This window comes from Setaria italica, chromosome III, assembly GCF_000263155.2.
Source record: "Setaria italica strain Yugu1 chromosome III, Setaria_italica_v2.0, whole genome shotgun sequence".
Classification (NCBI taxonomy): Eukaryota; Viridiplantae; Streptophyta; class Magnoliopsida; order Poales; family Poaceae; genus Setaria; species Setaria italica.
Window position 1 is genome coordinate 43,639,970 of NC_028452.1, and position 15,368 is coordinate 43,655,337.

The 15,368-nt window shown below is 46.9% G+C and overlaps 1 protein-coding gene and 1 long non-coding RNA gene across 2 annotated transcripts; both read right to left on the reverse strand.

Annotated features, from left to right (window-relative positions):
* Positions 1-10,009: 10,009 nt before the first annotated feature.
* On the reverse strand, positions 10,010-12,315 carry LOC101756058 (patatin-like protein 1). The gene is made up of 3 exons (XM_004962758.4): positions 11,458-12,315; positions 11,010-11,171; positions 10,010-10,845 (listed from the first exon to the last, which is right to left on the reverse strand). Exons 1-3 carry the CDS (start codon positions 12,091-12,093, stop codon positions 10,261-10,263), a joined length of 1,383 nt encoding a protein of 460 aa, XP_004962815.1. The 5' UTR covers positions 12,094-12,315; the 3' UTR covers positions 10,010-10,260.
* Positions 12,316-13,981: 1,666 nt separating this feature from the next.
* On the reverse strand, positions 13,982-15,272 carry LOC111256642. The gene is made up of 2 exons (XR_002676785.1): positions 14,951-15,272; positions 13,982-14,402 (listed from the first exon to the last, which is right to left on the reverse strand). It is a non-coding gene; the product is annotated as an uncharacterized LOC111256642 (long non-coding RNA).
* Between the last annotated feature and the right edge of the window lie 96 nt (positions 15,273-15,368).

A 15,368-nucleotide genomic window follows, 5' to 3' on the forward strand; every position in this document is an offset into this window, starting at 1 on the left:
CTAGGTTGGCTATAGGTTAACTGTTAGTCCAGTGTGGCAGCTGTAGGTGGCTATACCGCCAGCTACGCCAACGCTTGCGTGGCATCTATAGGTAGGCTACTAGGCGGCTACAGGCTGACTGTAGGCTGACGTGGCGCGACACGTGGCGACTCACGTGGCCACCTCTTCTCCGGCTGCTCCATGGGATCTTCTGCAAATGGTGTGGCAACTTCTCTGAGTGCCCGGCGGTGTGGCTCACTCCTATTGGCTGGCGGTGGTGCACTTAAGGTGTTTGGTAGAACACCACAACGGCGGTTCATGGTGGCGCACGGCCGGCGGCGGCCCCTGCGGCCACTAGCGGCGCAAGGGCGGCGTCATGGCTCGGCAGCTTCGTGAACACAGCCTAAAAGACAGGGTTTGGGCCCTAACAACACCGTACGCGCGCGGGGGCCAATGCTCGGCCTTGGCCGCAGCGGCAAGGCAGCGGTAGGTGGCGGCGAAGTAGCGCCGCAAACTTCAAACCACAACGCGAAGCTTGGGTCCTCAAATGCGTGCGAGCGACAGCGACATAACACACGGGCGCGGGAACGTGTCCCGGCTGTGGTGTGGCGTACACGCCCACGGGCAACGTTGATTCCGCAGGCGTGGTGACCGCGCCCGCGGCGGCGGCGTCCTACGGCGTCCTACAGCCCAGCGAGGCCACATCTCAGACGAGGTGAAGTAACGACACAAGGGGGGTGGCGGTGCAGCTTACCGGCGGTGAAGGAAGCAGCGAAGGAGCGAGCTGGAGCGGACTGGGCGCGGCGTGTCGAGGCGGCGTGCCGTGGTGAGCTCCAGCGCGGGAGGCATGGCGAAGGTGCTCCCCTTCTTCTGCCTCTCCTCTTCTCGCCATGGCTCCCTCTCTCTCTCTTCTTCTCCTCCAAGGCTGGCAGCGGACTGTGACATCTCAAGTAATTAAGAACAAACCAAGAGCAATTAAGAAAGAGATTATAGACAAATCAAAATTTCTAAAGATCAAAGACAAATCAAATTTTTGCTAAGTGTTAAAACTCCTTTATATTGATGCTCACTTGTGAAGTAATTAAAAACAGATTCTACATAAGAACTCAATTTTTATCCAATATAAAAGTGGTAGATCTCTTGAAATGGAACAACTTTCATAATTGGCACTTTTTCTGATTTTGAGCGGAAGGTGTTCAAAAACTTGGTTGAAGTTCAGCCAAAATTCAAATTTAATTCAAAAACCGGTTTGGCCAGCGTTCCACCAAAGTTCCCTCGAAATTATCTCCAAATCTAGCAAGCTTTTCACCTCTTGGCCTGTATTGAAGTTGGAGCCTATAGTTTGGTCTCAAACTTTTGTATTTGAAGTTTTCCTCGTGCAGTTCAAATTTTGAGAGAATATTAGCACAAAAGATCCGTCCCTCGCGCGCCACACGCGAACACCATGTGCACCGGGCACGGTCAACGTGCCACGGTGAACTCGCCGGCGCCACGTGGCACAGACCTCCTGGCACCGCCACGCCGCCCAACTGTTGGCGATTCAGCGCTAGCACAAGCGCCGCAGCTGGCCAACCGCGCGCGCACGATCCTCCCCCCCGGCACGCCATATCCCCGCCGCCCAACCCACGACCGCGACACACCGCGCGCCGACGCAAGCCGCACCACCGCCGGCCATTCACGCGTGCCTGCCCACTGCCGCCATCGCCCAGCCACCGCCTACCTCGCCAATGCGCGAAGACCCCTGCTCTGGCATCTCACTCCCCCTTCCTCCCCTTTGCCGCTATAAAAGGGCCGCTGCCCATACCGCCGGCCGCCCGTCACACCTCCGCCGCCCGCCATTGACACCACCTCGTGGAGCCCTCCCCTCCGGCCACCATCGTTGTTGTCCAAGCACCCGAGAGCCCTTCATGACCCTCATTGCCCCTCCCCAGCCCCACAGCCGGCCACCACCGCCGCCACACTCGTCGAAATCCGAGCCGAAGCGGCGCGCCTACCACTGCTCCGTCGAGTGCCGCCGCCGACCACCCTTCGACCTCAAGCTCTACACAGGACAAGTCGTTGGTGAGCCCCTCATCACTTTCCCGCCCTTAGCCTGCACCCCTACGGCCGGACCTCGCCGGAATAACGCTGCTTGCGCTGCCGGCCGGCCCTAAGGGCCCCATTGCAAGCTAAAGTTTTGCCCCAGAGTCTTTAGTGCAAAAACGAAGGGGCCTTGCTGTGAGATTTTGAAAAGTCTAAGGGGGGTTCCGTAAAAGTGAAAACCCAGATTTGAATAAAATGCATTTAAGTGGCTACAAATTTGGAAAATGCATAGAAAATTGTAGAAAAATGATAAAAATGTGAAACTTGTTTTGTTGAGTCCCAGATGATATCTAATTTGTTAAAAATGTTTATGTGCATGTTACTGTCGCATATCTGATGTTATATTTTATTTTTTTCTAGACTTGTTAAATGCCTTATAAATCATGTGATGGTCAAAAAATTCCGAAACCAATTTTTTTAGCTTCCATTTAATATTATGGTTCCAAATCTGCAACTTGTGTTTGTAGAATCTATAGTATTCGTACTGTTTAAATCTAATTTCCTATTTGCTATCTTAATATTTTTATTTGCATGATAATTAGTGGACAATCGATAAAAATACAAAATAAATTTTGTTAGACTCTGGATGCTCATGCCTGACTAGTAAAAATACTTGTTTATGTGAAATATGTGTTTTCATTGCTTAATAAAATACATGTTGTTTAATCTCCTTATTGTGGGATAAATAGTTCTCATGCTGGAAACCTTTCTGTAAAATTTGTGGAACTAAACTGATGATAAAACTCTAGTTAAAAATCATTGCTCATAATCTGCAATATAACCATATTTGATTTTTAGTAAATTCTATGGTTGTCAAATTCATCTCAAATTTTTACAATAGATATCTTGTGGTGGGGGAATGCTCCTGTAAAAAGTTCATGTTCATATATTAATAGATGCATCCTAAAATATTTATTCATGTTGAAAGCTAGTTTAATGATTAGTAATAATTACTATTAGAACTTGTAGGCTCACAAGTAATTATTTGTGCTTTTCATCAGTAACATGATCATACCTAAAAAGGTTGCTAAACAATACCAACAAGACACCACCTATTGTCTTTTGAATAATAAGTTTCTAAGAATTTTATATGTGTACACAATCACCATCAAAATAAAAGCTATGTTTTCCTTCCAACCAACCTCGTTTGTGAAGAAAAGAAAGGTTTATAAACTTGTCAAAGAGAATATGGCCGAAAATACACCCTATGCTTTTATAATGATTAACGAGATGAAACCTATATCAGGAAAGATTATAAATGAAATATTATGCATATGCATCTCGTGTAGAAGCTAACCTCGTGGACAGAACTTACAAGCTTGTCCCGGCACCTGAAGAAGGACACTCTCCTGCTAAGCTGAACCTGATCGAGGTGACTCAAGACCCGAATCAAGATTCGAAAGAGCCCAAGGCTAACCTAGGACAAGAAGGCAAGCCCCAGAGCATAACCTTGGTTTCTAAAGTTATACAATATTCTCATTGCTTATGTTTGTGCATTACGTTCATAGGAGTTGTATTGAAACCTTAGCAGCCTAGTACCTATGTTTTGAATACTAGCATGTTAAGTCACGTAGTTGCTATGCTAAATAGGGACACGGCAAAAGTCGAGTGATTTCCTGTCACTCGTGAGCTATAGGAGTTGTCTGTTTACTTATGTTGGAATCATAAGGTTGACGGGCGAGGCTTGGTACTGTGTTCCTGAAATTGTGGATGCCCCATCTGTATAGAGGAAAATTGCAAAGGTCAAACCATGTCGGCGTCATGGTCAAGTGTTTGAACGTCCTAAACACATACTGAGAGAATGGGTAATTAGGAAGCCTAGTACCTGATTGAACTGGCGTGGACCTTTACCCCGCTCTCTCTGGAACCAGGTTCCCATGAGGCCTCATGTGGGTACTAGTGCGGCCACGGCATGACATCGTTCCGGGGGCCGGTGGGGCCTTGTATCCAAGGGAAGTGGGCTCTAGACAAGCGCTGGGGATCGATAGGGATCGTTGATAATATGTGAACCCATCGCGGTACGCATATGTCGTGTGTTTAGGTCCACCTTGCAAAGTTAAGAAATTCGATTTGAATCGTTTGCTTCTCATAGTTTGATACTACTTGATCACTATTCTGCATTGAGTAAGAAGATGAACAAGGATGATGCTTAATATTGATGCTTGATTAAAATGCTTGTTCTACCATGCTTGCTTAGAGTAGATGCTTACCTAGAATGGTTAATCAACTAGAAATTGATGCTAAAACTTGAAAGTAAGGATCCACTTTAGGAGCTTTTGGCAAAAGTAAACCCCTTAGCCAAAAATTTTTGCATGTCTAGGAGTCGGTGGATTAGATACCACCTGACGAGTAAGTCTTGCGGAGTATTAGTATACTCAGCCTTGCTTCTGGCTATGTTTTCAGGTAATGACATTGATGATGTGGTTGCTAGTTGTAACACCTAGTGTTAATGACAACTTAAGTATGACATTAATGAGCTAATGGTGAGATTTGGATTAAAAGAAGGTAATTTGAGTCAAAGTCAAATTTGAGCCGAATTCGATCAAATTTGCAATTTGGAGTTTCAAATTTGGATAAATCTGGCAAAAATATGGAATCAATGAAGCTACTATTCATCATTCGAAAATACGCGACCGGAAATAGTGCTAGGTGCACAACTTTGGAACCAGTTTTTGAATAATTTTTCATATAAGTGAGCAAATGTTTTTGGACATTAGTGGAATATGGTCCTTGGAGGAGCTAAGTGAGATGTTGTTGGCCAGAGAAAGTAAAGGATTCAAATTTAAAATTAAGCTCAAAGTAGGCAAGATGAGCAGATTTCAGCCTCATCGCTGAAATAAGTTCTAAGTCTGAGAAACAGCGATGATTAGCAGTTTTTGGCGCAAGTTTCTGAAAAATCTAGCGTAAAAGGCATATGAGTTCTTGTGCAAAATGGAACCCTTGTTAGTTGTAGAACAAAGATAGATAAGGGTTCAGTGGCACAGCACAGGATTGAGTATTTAAAATTGAGCCAAAGAAGGGCAAATGGTCCTGTCATAATGCCTGACGAAACTGAATCAAAGGATTCAGTTACAGTTTGGTTTTGCCCCAACTTGGGGCTTAAAAATCAGGGTCTTAGAGTGATTATTTTGACCTGGGGCCAATCTATCAAATGAAGTGCTTGGATTCCTATACAAGTTTGTTTAAAGTAGATTCGAAAGTTTGGTTTAAAAGTTCGATGAAAAATGGACCTGAACATGTCGGTTGGGAGGAAGAAGAAAAGAGAAACGACAGAACAGAGAAGGCGTGCTGCAGCGCGGCATCTCTGCCCGCCGGCCAGCGCGATGCCCCAGGCCACGTCCACGTCCACACAGCACGCCGGTGAGCTGAGGTGGCGCCCATGCACGGTGAAAAACTTCATATTTGTACCGCGCCCGCCCGTTGCTCATATCTGTTTCCACTGCGTTGCCATTTTCACCATCGCAAGCAGAGCCGGCCGAGCAGCACCATCGCTAGCCGATTCAACCGCTCCGCCGCTCCTCTCTGCGATTCCGCCCGCACATAGGTCCGCCAGCACTTCGTCAACACCCCAAGATCCTCCGCTCCGCGAATCCCCGCTGACGACCATCTTTCCGCCGCCTCCGCTATCCGCCTGGCCACCATAGCCGCTCCTCCAGTGAGCTCCCTCGCGCTGCCCCTCTCTGCTCATTTGCTCGGTTCTAGGAACTTAGGTGGGTTCCGTGGAAGCCGTAGGGCGCGTCGATGGCCGGTTTTGCACCGCCGCCGTGAAGGGCCCTGCTCAGGCCGCCTCCGGGGGCACTAGCGCCACCCGCAGGTGTGCCTGGGGTTGGGGACGCTCCCCGGCCTGGCCCCGTCGTCGGCGAGGCTGCTGGCGGCGAGCCGCCGGAGCTACCCGGGCGGGCGCCCTGTCTTTGGGTTGGGCAGGGTGTCTGGCCAGGGGGGCCCCGCGTGTCTGTGGGTGTGGGTAGGAAAGGGCCGGGTGAGAAAAGAATTTCGGGGGAGGGTGGATAATCTTAAGGTTTTTGTGTTTGTAGATAAATAGCTTAAATCCGGATTCCACCATTTCATTCACTGAAAATTTTAGAAATGTCCAAAAATAGTGAAACTAATTTATTAGGATTGTTTTATTTTCCTTTATGCATTAAAATTCTTAAACCCTAGGAAAAATAATAAAATTTAGGTATTTATTTAATGCCTTTTGATTAAGGTATTTAAATAAATGGTTAGCCTTTATTAAATGCATAAAATTCTGAATAATGCTTTCTTATTCACAAATTATTATTAATCCATAGGAATTAAGTTTTGAGATTAGAAAATAATTATAATGCTTCTCAAAAATAAAAGAAAAAGGCTTAAGTTAGGTTAGTAAATAAAACTAAAATTGTGGGTTAATATTTATGGATAGTTTAGTGTTGGCTTGCAACTTTATCATGAAGATAGGTTGTATAGTCACTTGTTGGCTTGCAACTTTATCATGAAGGAAAGTTGTATAGTCATGTGTTCAAAAGTTTGCATCTCTAACTCCTGCATGTACTAAATCATAGACACTCAAGCTCTAGAAGTGGAATTCTTGGAATTATCTGAAGAACCTTCGGAGTTTGAGGAGGTTGTCAAGTTGATCCCATGCGAGGCAGGTTCATCTGAAGACGCTAACCTTTTTGTGGATCAAGGCAAGCCCCGATGCATCTAAACCCATCTACTTTTGGAAATTACTATCATGAGTCCAATTATTGGTTATTTCCTTATGTGCGCACTAAGTCTAGGAGTTGAATGCAACCCACTTTTGTGCATAATCATACCTTATCTTTTAGGACATCTTTGCCACTTGTTCAACTAATTAGTAACTATCCTATGCTTAGCAATGCTTAGATACCTATGAGTAATTTTGGTTACTCAACTCTAAGGTTAATTTGGTCATACATGTTAATCAAGGAAAATAGCATGTAATTTGGAAATGTGGACAGAAGCTAGAGATGGTAGTTCTATCTGCTAAGTTAATTTGGTTAAGGCCCGTTCATTATCTTAACCTTTGATCAAGTGATTTTACCTAGTTGCTTACTAGGTATGGGACCAGTAAAGCCCGGTAGGTTAGTTGGCTCTCTGATCGGGAATATTTCGTACCCATGCTTGGCATGCAGTGGAAAGGCAGGGGCGTAGCCTGAAACTCACATGGAGATCAGGCCAGACGTGGGGTCCCATGTGGGGGCGCGTCCCTGGGTTCGGGTAGTCATATTCCCAATCTTTGAGTACGGCTAATCGAAAGGTCGTTATGTGCAACCCGGACAGTTGTACATAGCTGGTGGTCGGGTATCTACTGCAGGATGTAAATCAGTTCGGATCGCCACAATTCTCGGTTATGAATGCACTTGATCACCGTTAAGCACCGTAGTGTAATCCAGTTGAATATAATATTTTTCCTGGAATTAATATGATGTATGACTTAGTCCTACTGAGTGCTCAAATGTTTTATTCATCTAGACTGGTTAGGTAAAAACTAAACTGAAATAAAATAACAAAATCAAGGTTCCACTAATAATAAGCTTTTTCGCAGTCAGCCAGTACACCATAAAGCTATCATCCAGTATTTGAAATCTATCTATTTTGGTTAGTCGGGTCAGTCTTGCTGAATACCCTCGTACTCAGGGGATCCTTTGTTGCTGTTTTCAGAAACTCAGCAGGAGTCCGCTGAGGGAGAAGCCTCGAAGAACTAGGGTATTTTACAAGTCTCACAATACCCTAGAACAAAACTCAGATGTTTAATTATTTACCTGGACTGGTTTATGTTTTAAACTCTTAGTACTGCTCTAACCTGCACTATTAAGTTTGTTTCAAACAATGGTTACTTGGTCGTACTAGTGTTACTTGGTCGTACCAGCTCCCTCCGGGATGAACGGTTGAGTGAGACCCATCCTCGGTGGGCGAGAACCGTGGTGAGTGATATCATGGACGGCTTCACCATGGTATCGTGTATCGATGTTAGATTTATCATTATTTTCCACTGCACTTGAACTCTGAACTACTTTATGATTTGAACTTGGTTTGTAATAAATAATTTGGAACCTCTGTAATATTTCACCTCGATTGTTGTAATCTCTGGGCTCATCTTCGTACGAGTATTGTATGCTTGTTTCGATCGTAAATATGTGGTTGTATCGGGTGAAATCCGACAGATTACCATCTTGATCTGATTAAAGTGTCGGTTCGCATTTGAGGCGATGTTTAGCACACTTTAGCCGGGTTAATTTGGGTGGTTCTGCCACACGGACGGGGGAGAAAACCCCAAAGGCAGCTCGGATAGGGAGGGGTGGCCGGCACGGAGTTTATAAGTGGCGGCGGCTAGGGTTTCTAGCGGCATCGACGGTGGGGATGGAGGTGAGCGGCGTGGCGGCGATCCGAGCATGCCAACACAAAAGCGGGCGGTGGCGCGTAGCGGCCGAGGTGAGGCGGCACGTCCTTGTCGCCGCTCACGCGCGGTGCGCGTGCGGCGCCGGGGGAAGAAGCACAGCGCCCCTCTCTCTTCCTCTCTTCCTCCCTCTCTCTGGCGTTTGGGCGGCGGCGTGGAATGGGGGCTGCGGCGGCGCGGTGGTGGCACCCGGCGGTGGGGTGGCCGGCTGCGGCTGGCAGGATACGGGACCGGGCAGAATTTATTTTTATTTTTTTAATAGGCATCACCGCCAATTCTAGGTTTGGCGGTGATGCCCATTCCCATCACTGCTTCGTTCTATACAACGGATCCGAAACCAACGGTGATGATGGGTTTGGAGCGGCGGTGATGTAGGGTTGTGGAGTAGTGATTGGCTCTAGGGCATATATCCAACCGCCTCTCATTTGCACTAGGCTCAACTATACAAATAGCTTCACGTTTTAACCCCTTGAAGTGTGACCCTACAAATTTATCTTTAAATTGTGCCTGAAAACCAAACTGATAAACTGATAGATTTTCAATAAAATCGATAAACCCATTTATCGGTGATGGCGTCCAATAAATTGTAAGGCAAGTTTATGTCTTTATTCATGTCGGTTCTTGTTTGGAGCTGGTGCGAATAGACTAAATGCACCGGTACGCTTTGGCCCGGCACGAATGAGCCGATACGAATGACGTTCTCTACAGTAGTGCTATGATCATATCCTTTCTAATAAAGCAGGGCTGACAGGTCTTTGGTCTAAAAGGTTCTTGAAGCAAAACCTGATTGCTCATATCTGTTGTTACAAACTTACAATTGCAGTAGTTGAACACAACCGTGTGCGTGCAGTAACGGGGCAATGGAATGTGCTCAAGCAGGCCAGGTTGTTGGGAGACAAATTGCTGGATTATGAACAACGAGGGACTAGATTGTAGAATACAGGAAAATAAAGCTGACTGCCAAAGATGCTTTGTTCCGGTAGTACTCGTGGCTTGGATTTTGCAAGGGTTACTACTACTTGCTACGGGGAAAATCAACCCTTAGATCAGGAACGAACTCAAAAGACATTCATGTCGAGCACGAGCGAGCCCCGCGTACAAACTCCTCATTCCAGATTCAAACCCCTCGACAGTGCATGTGGAGCACGCAGTGACAACAATTCGGTTGACCTCGCGTCTCCCGCCAAGTCAAGCTGCTGATCCCCCGACCACCAGCGTTACTCCCTCGGAGCAACATCTACACGGCCGCGTCTGTCAATATAATGGCGGGTCCTTTCGCCGCTGCACGCTATTAACACATCTGCTTCGAGGTCCACAATGTAACCCATCTGTCAATGGCAGGTCCGTCCTCTGTCCTCTCTGTTGTTTGATGAACATAAATTCCAGAACAGGAGAGTGAGTAATCTTACAAGAGCTTTGGCATAGAGACGGAGGAAGCTTACCATCAAGCCATGAAAAGTTTGGTTTCAAAGTTACATATTAAGTGGTAGTTTACATCACCGAATTAGAGAAAAGATAACATATAGAGATAATTTTATGGATGTGTGGCTGGAAACAATTCTATTTTCTAAAGAAAATAGAGATAATTTTCTATAAATGGTACATCTAGGGAAACAACATCGTCATGCATCATTTTTACAGATGTATATTTTCACGGGCAACGACCACTTAGCTAGACTTGTCTTAATATAAGCTCAAATTTGTTCGAACAACGGAAAAAACAAATTTATTTGTAATATTTGAAACAACCTGTGCTACGTACAAGACGGATTAATTCTATGACGAACCGGTGCTCCTCACCGTGCCACGCCGCCACTGGCTTGCCCAGCTTTCAGTCGCTTCGCCGTTCTCTCCTTGGACAGCTCCTTCGCCAGGTCTTCAAGGGCTTGAGCATTGGTCCTGTTGTCCCCTGGCACATCCTCGTACTTCCCGGTCTTCACGTTGACCCTCGTCACTCGCTGATCTAGCATGCGCTTGCCGATCTCGATGAGCTTCTTCATGTTCTCCGGCGTCGCCACGTCCACCGCTGCAGTGGCGCTGCAGAGGGTGTTGTTCTGGATGCGGAGGTAGTTACTCTCGCAGCCGAACAACTTGAACTTGACGGAGACGTGGATGTCGACTAGGTCCGAGCTAGCGGCCATGAAGATGTCAATGATGGGCGCCATACCCCTCTTGCGCAGCCACCCGATGATGCCCCACTTGGAACACACTTTCGCAGTGTATTGTTCCTCGTTGGACCTCAAGCCGGTGCCGATGGATAGCACCAGGAACCGGCCGCATTCATCCTCCGATGACGGCTTGAGCAGCCTGACCGCCTTCGAATCCTTTTCCTTGGCCTTGGCCATGATCTCCTCTGTGATTATCGACATGGCAACCATTGTCTGCAAGGTGCAAGGATTCAAGTTTGGCTTAGATCATTGTAAGTCGTTCCATCCATTTCAAATTGTAGGTCGTTTTAATTTTTATAGGTATATTTCTTTTGCTACACCGATGTCTTGGATTATAGGTAGTATAGGATGTCGTAAAAGCAGCTGTGTCTACGTACAGGATTATTGGCAGCGACGCCGCCATCGATGAGATTGTAGTCGTGATCCCTTCCGTCAGCACCTTTGGTCCGGAAGTGGTGCGCGGGGAGGTAGGTCGGAGCCGCCGCCGTGCCGATGCATACATCTGATAGCAGTGCATTCTTCTCAGGTGTCTTTTCTGCCTGCACAACACACCAAGAGGCATCATCTCTACTGGTTGCCGCGCACGACGTATAATACTGATTGCGAATCTCTTGAGATGTGCTAAGAAAAGCTACGAATCCTAAAAGTTTTAGAACAAATATAAATATCCGACAATCAATTCGACAGACTCTAATCAATGTCAGCATGCAGTTCTACAGGAAAGCATCTGTGACATCTCCAAAATATAATAACCGTCGGTCGATATCATAGATCGGTGACTACGAATTAAAAACTGTCTGAATTCTTGTCATGGCAGGAACGTACGTCACATTTGGAGAAGATGATGGGCTGCACCAGCTTGACGTCGAAGGTGGGGATGATGACATCCGTGACAGTGTCGCGCACCCTCGTCTCGCCGAGCACTCTACGAGTCACCGCGCGAAGGTACTTGCCGTCGTGCTTGGGTCCCGACGCCGCGGCGATGCTCCACTTCCGAGGGAAGATGCGCGGGCCGTGCTCGAGGTAGAAGGGGTTGATACCTTCGGCGGCGAAGAGCGGGCGCCTACTGCCGTCTGCCGGCGCGGCGAGCATCGCCGTGATGAGCCCGCCGGTGCTCGTCCCGGCGATGTAGTCGAAGTAGTCTGCCAGCCTCGCCTCCGGCCCGTCCAGCTCCTGCAGCTGCTCCTCGAGGTAGGCGAGCACGGTGCCCGGGATAAGGCCCCGGATGCCGCCGCCGTCGATGGTGAGGACCGTTACTCGGTCGCCGACGGCATCGCACGCCCCGCTGCTGCATTTGTGGTGGAAGAAAGGATGCCGGGGTGAGTAGCTCCTCCTCCCGGCCGCCGGTTCCTCCCGTTTGTTCTGCTGCCACGACGAGGAAACAAGCACTGGTCGATGAAGGAGAAGGACACTAGAGGATGCGCGGCACAGTTGTCGACCGCAACTACGAAGTGAAAACATCGAGCAAATAGAGATGATGGCTGGCGTCGAGGAGTATGGAGATGGAGTACACTGTGGCCCAAATAGTTACGGTCGTAAGTTGGGGCAGATCCGGTTGTGTTTTGTAGACCTCAGTTTTCCACTTTCTTTTGCAAGTCAAGGTGGATAGAGAATGACCAAAAGGGCCGGGTCAAGTCTTCTCACCTACCACTATATATTCCGATAAGAATGACCTTGGGGTGCACAATGAGTCTCAAAAAAATAACACTCACCTACCAATCGATTGGCAGGCTCAACTGGCCCACAAATTAGCAAGTGGAGATTATATTCAGAGGTAACCTTGATCAACAGTACTAAAAACTGGTGGCCTGATAAAATGGCAGGGCAAAACTAAATGTTGCAATTAATGCTATACCACCTCAAATGGCCATTAAACCTTTGCAGTTGACATCGTTGTGAGGAGGCCGTCCTTCGAACAGCTTGTGCAACCTCATATCTAGCAGATGGACTAGCATTATCTACAAAGGTATGGACCCAAATAAATAAAGAACATTCATGGAACTGTCTCTAACTTTGTATATGGATTTGATGATTAGAAATGCATCTAATTGATAAACAAACTCAACAAGGGTATTGCAACCTAATACTACAAAGGATTTTTAACTTGGAACCTATGGAGATGGAGGTGAGCTGAGGGCGACACCGCTCTCAGCTCATCACATCATCGATAAATATATATGTCAAGGTGACTGCAGGTCCAGTGCCTGGCTAGCATTGCCATTCCCTTGCCATTAACATCTATTAGTGTGACGAGGCTGTCCTTCGTTCAAAAGTCAATTCCCTCGGTACCATAGAAATTCTTGCCTTCTCCTTCAGTGCCATGAAAGTTTTGAAAATTCCTTCAGTGCCATAGAAATTTTGTTCCATCCCTTCAATGCAATTTTGTTGCCATTTCCGTCAATGTGTTGATAATTGAGGTGGAAAAAGACAATTTTGCCCTGGCCCCACCTATCTTAATTCCTCTCGCTCCCCCCTTCTCTTAATTGACAAAGGGTGCCAATTTGTGAATAAGAAGTGATTAAATTCAAGTGCATAGCACCATCGGACAAATTTATCTTCTTGTGCAATTGCATGTCAAAGTTCTCTTTCAGAACTATATATAATTTTTGCGTGGACCAAGAACACAAATAAAAGTAATTTTTTAGATTGTTAAAACTTCAAAATAGCTTATAAATGGATCGGTACCATTACAAACCTTTTTTGGACCATTTTTACGTACTAAGTTGCATCCGGGAAGGGTGCATCAAATTATGTCCCTCTTCGCTCTGCACTCGTCCTGACTTGCATTGGTCCTCGGCCCTCCGGCTGCTTCCCAGCCCAAGCACAAGGGCCTTGCCACTACAAACTGTCGCCGGCCCTAGTCCGACACATACCCTAGGTTGCCATCCACTTGCGGTCCACTTACCTCACAAGGTGAAGATGTGGTGCTCGCGTAAGCGGCTTCCAACATACATGGTACAAGTTGTTGTTATTTTTTCGGTACTGTGTGGGAGATGTGAAGTCAACTTCATGCACTCCCATATCAAATGAGAATAGTTTAAGGGGGCGTTTGATTTCTCGAGCTGAAGTTTAGTTCATATCACATTGAATATTCGAAGGCTAATTAGGAGACCTAAACATGAGTTAATTATAAAACTAATTGCACAGATGGAGGCTAAACGGCAAGACAAATCTATTAAGCCTAATTAATCCATCATTAGCAAATGGTTACTGTAGCAGCACATTGTCAAATTATGGACTAATTAGGCTTAATAGATTCCGCCTCCATCTATGTAATAGGTTTTGTAAATAGTCTACATTTAACACTCCTAATTAGTATATAAATATTTGATGTGACAGGTGCTAAAAATAAGCAAAGGAATCAAACGTGCAAGCGCATTGAACAATTGGTCCCTTTTTTTTATCCTTTACAACGGCCATATTCTGCAAAGCTTATCCAATAGCTTAATTCCGAAAGTCTGAACTGACCAGCCAACTGACCAGCCAACAGCCGGCTGCCTGTTTGAGAATTACTTACGACCTCACGCTTGCTCTTCACTTCGGTTGACCTCGTGTGTCGCGCCCGTCAAGCTGGGACCCTGACCTCACCATCTCATTACTCCGTCTTGGGTCTGAGCCACACGTACGACCGCACCTGCCAATCGACGACACTCGGCTTCATCATTCATCAATAACATGCAGGCCCTTCCACTGCTGCACGCTCTTTGAACTCATCTGCTCCAAGGTTTTCAGTGACGAGTTGACAACCCACCACCTGGCAGCTCCATCTTCTGTCCTCCGCCGTATGATGAACATAAATTCCACAACACGAGATGAGTAATCTTGCAAGATCTTAGCACAGAGACGGATCTTACCATATGAAGCCATAAAAAGTTTGGTTCCAACATTGTGTTTGAAGGCGTAGTACACATCATCGAATTAGAAAAAAAATAACATACGGAGATTTTTCTATATAAATAGAACATCTAGGGAAACAGCATCATCATATATACATATTTTTTGCAGATGCATCAATACTACAGGAGGGGTCACCGTCAGTCCCAAAACATCCATCACCGCTGGATTTGGGCCGTAGCGGATTTGGGTCATTGGTGATGCCCACAGGTAAGATTTCTGGACTCCCACTTGACAATGATGCTCAGTGCCACAAACAAAAAAAGAAAAAAAACACTGCAAACATCCGCTCGCCACTAATGCCACATCTGCATCGTTGCAGCCGCATGTCACCGAGGGCACCATGGCCCATTGCTGCGCGCCATGAGAGAGAGAGGAGAATGTACAAGTACTTGAACATCACCGGATCCATCTCCCCCCTCACCTGATTCACGCCGAAGAAAAGCCACTACCACTAGATCCAGCGCACGCCGTGCTCCTCCGCCTCCGTCCCCACGGGCCACCACCGCTCCTTGCCCTACCGCCACTCCTCACTGCTTCCATAAGCGGCTCCATGCAAGTGATGTCGAGCGGAGGGGGGAAGGGAGAGGCAACAAGGAGAGCAAGCGAGCGAGATCTGGGAGGGGGAGGGAAAAATCCGGCAGAGGGGTGGAATGGAAGGCCACCAGGCGGGGAGACGGAGGGCTGGGCATGGAAGAGGCTAAGAGGGTGATTGGGGTTTTCAGGAGAGAGGGGGCCAGTATTGGACGGTGGTTAAAAATATGTGTAGACGCGAGGTCTTGGCTTCAAAATCAAGTTGGATAAAATTTTCGGGTCCGAACCAACTACTACCGCTAGTTTCA

What these genes read in the sequence shown, in the direction of transcription:
- LOC101756058 (XM_004962758.4), bottom strand. Translation starts at nt 12,093, where the DNA reads ATGTTTTCACTTCGTAGTTGCGGTCGACAACTGTGCCGCGCATCCTCT. An exon ending in TCATCTTCTCCAAATGTGAC is followed by an intron (nt 11,172 to 11,457) that starts GTACGTTCCTGC and finishes TGTGTTGTGCAG; the next exon opens with GCAGAAAAGACACCTGAGAA. An exon ending in GCGTCGCTGCCAATAATCCT is followed by an intron (nt 10,846 to 11,009) that starts GTACGTAGACAC and finishes TGCACCTTGCAG; the next exon opens with ACAATGGTTGCCATGTCGAT.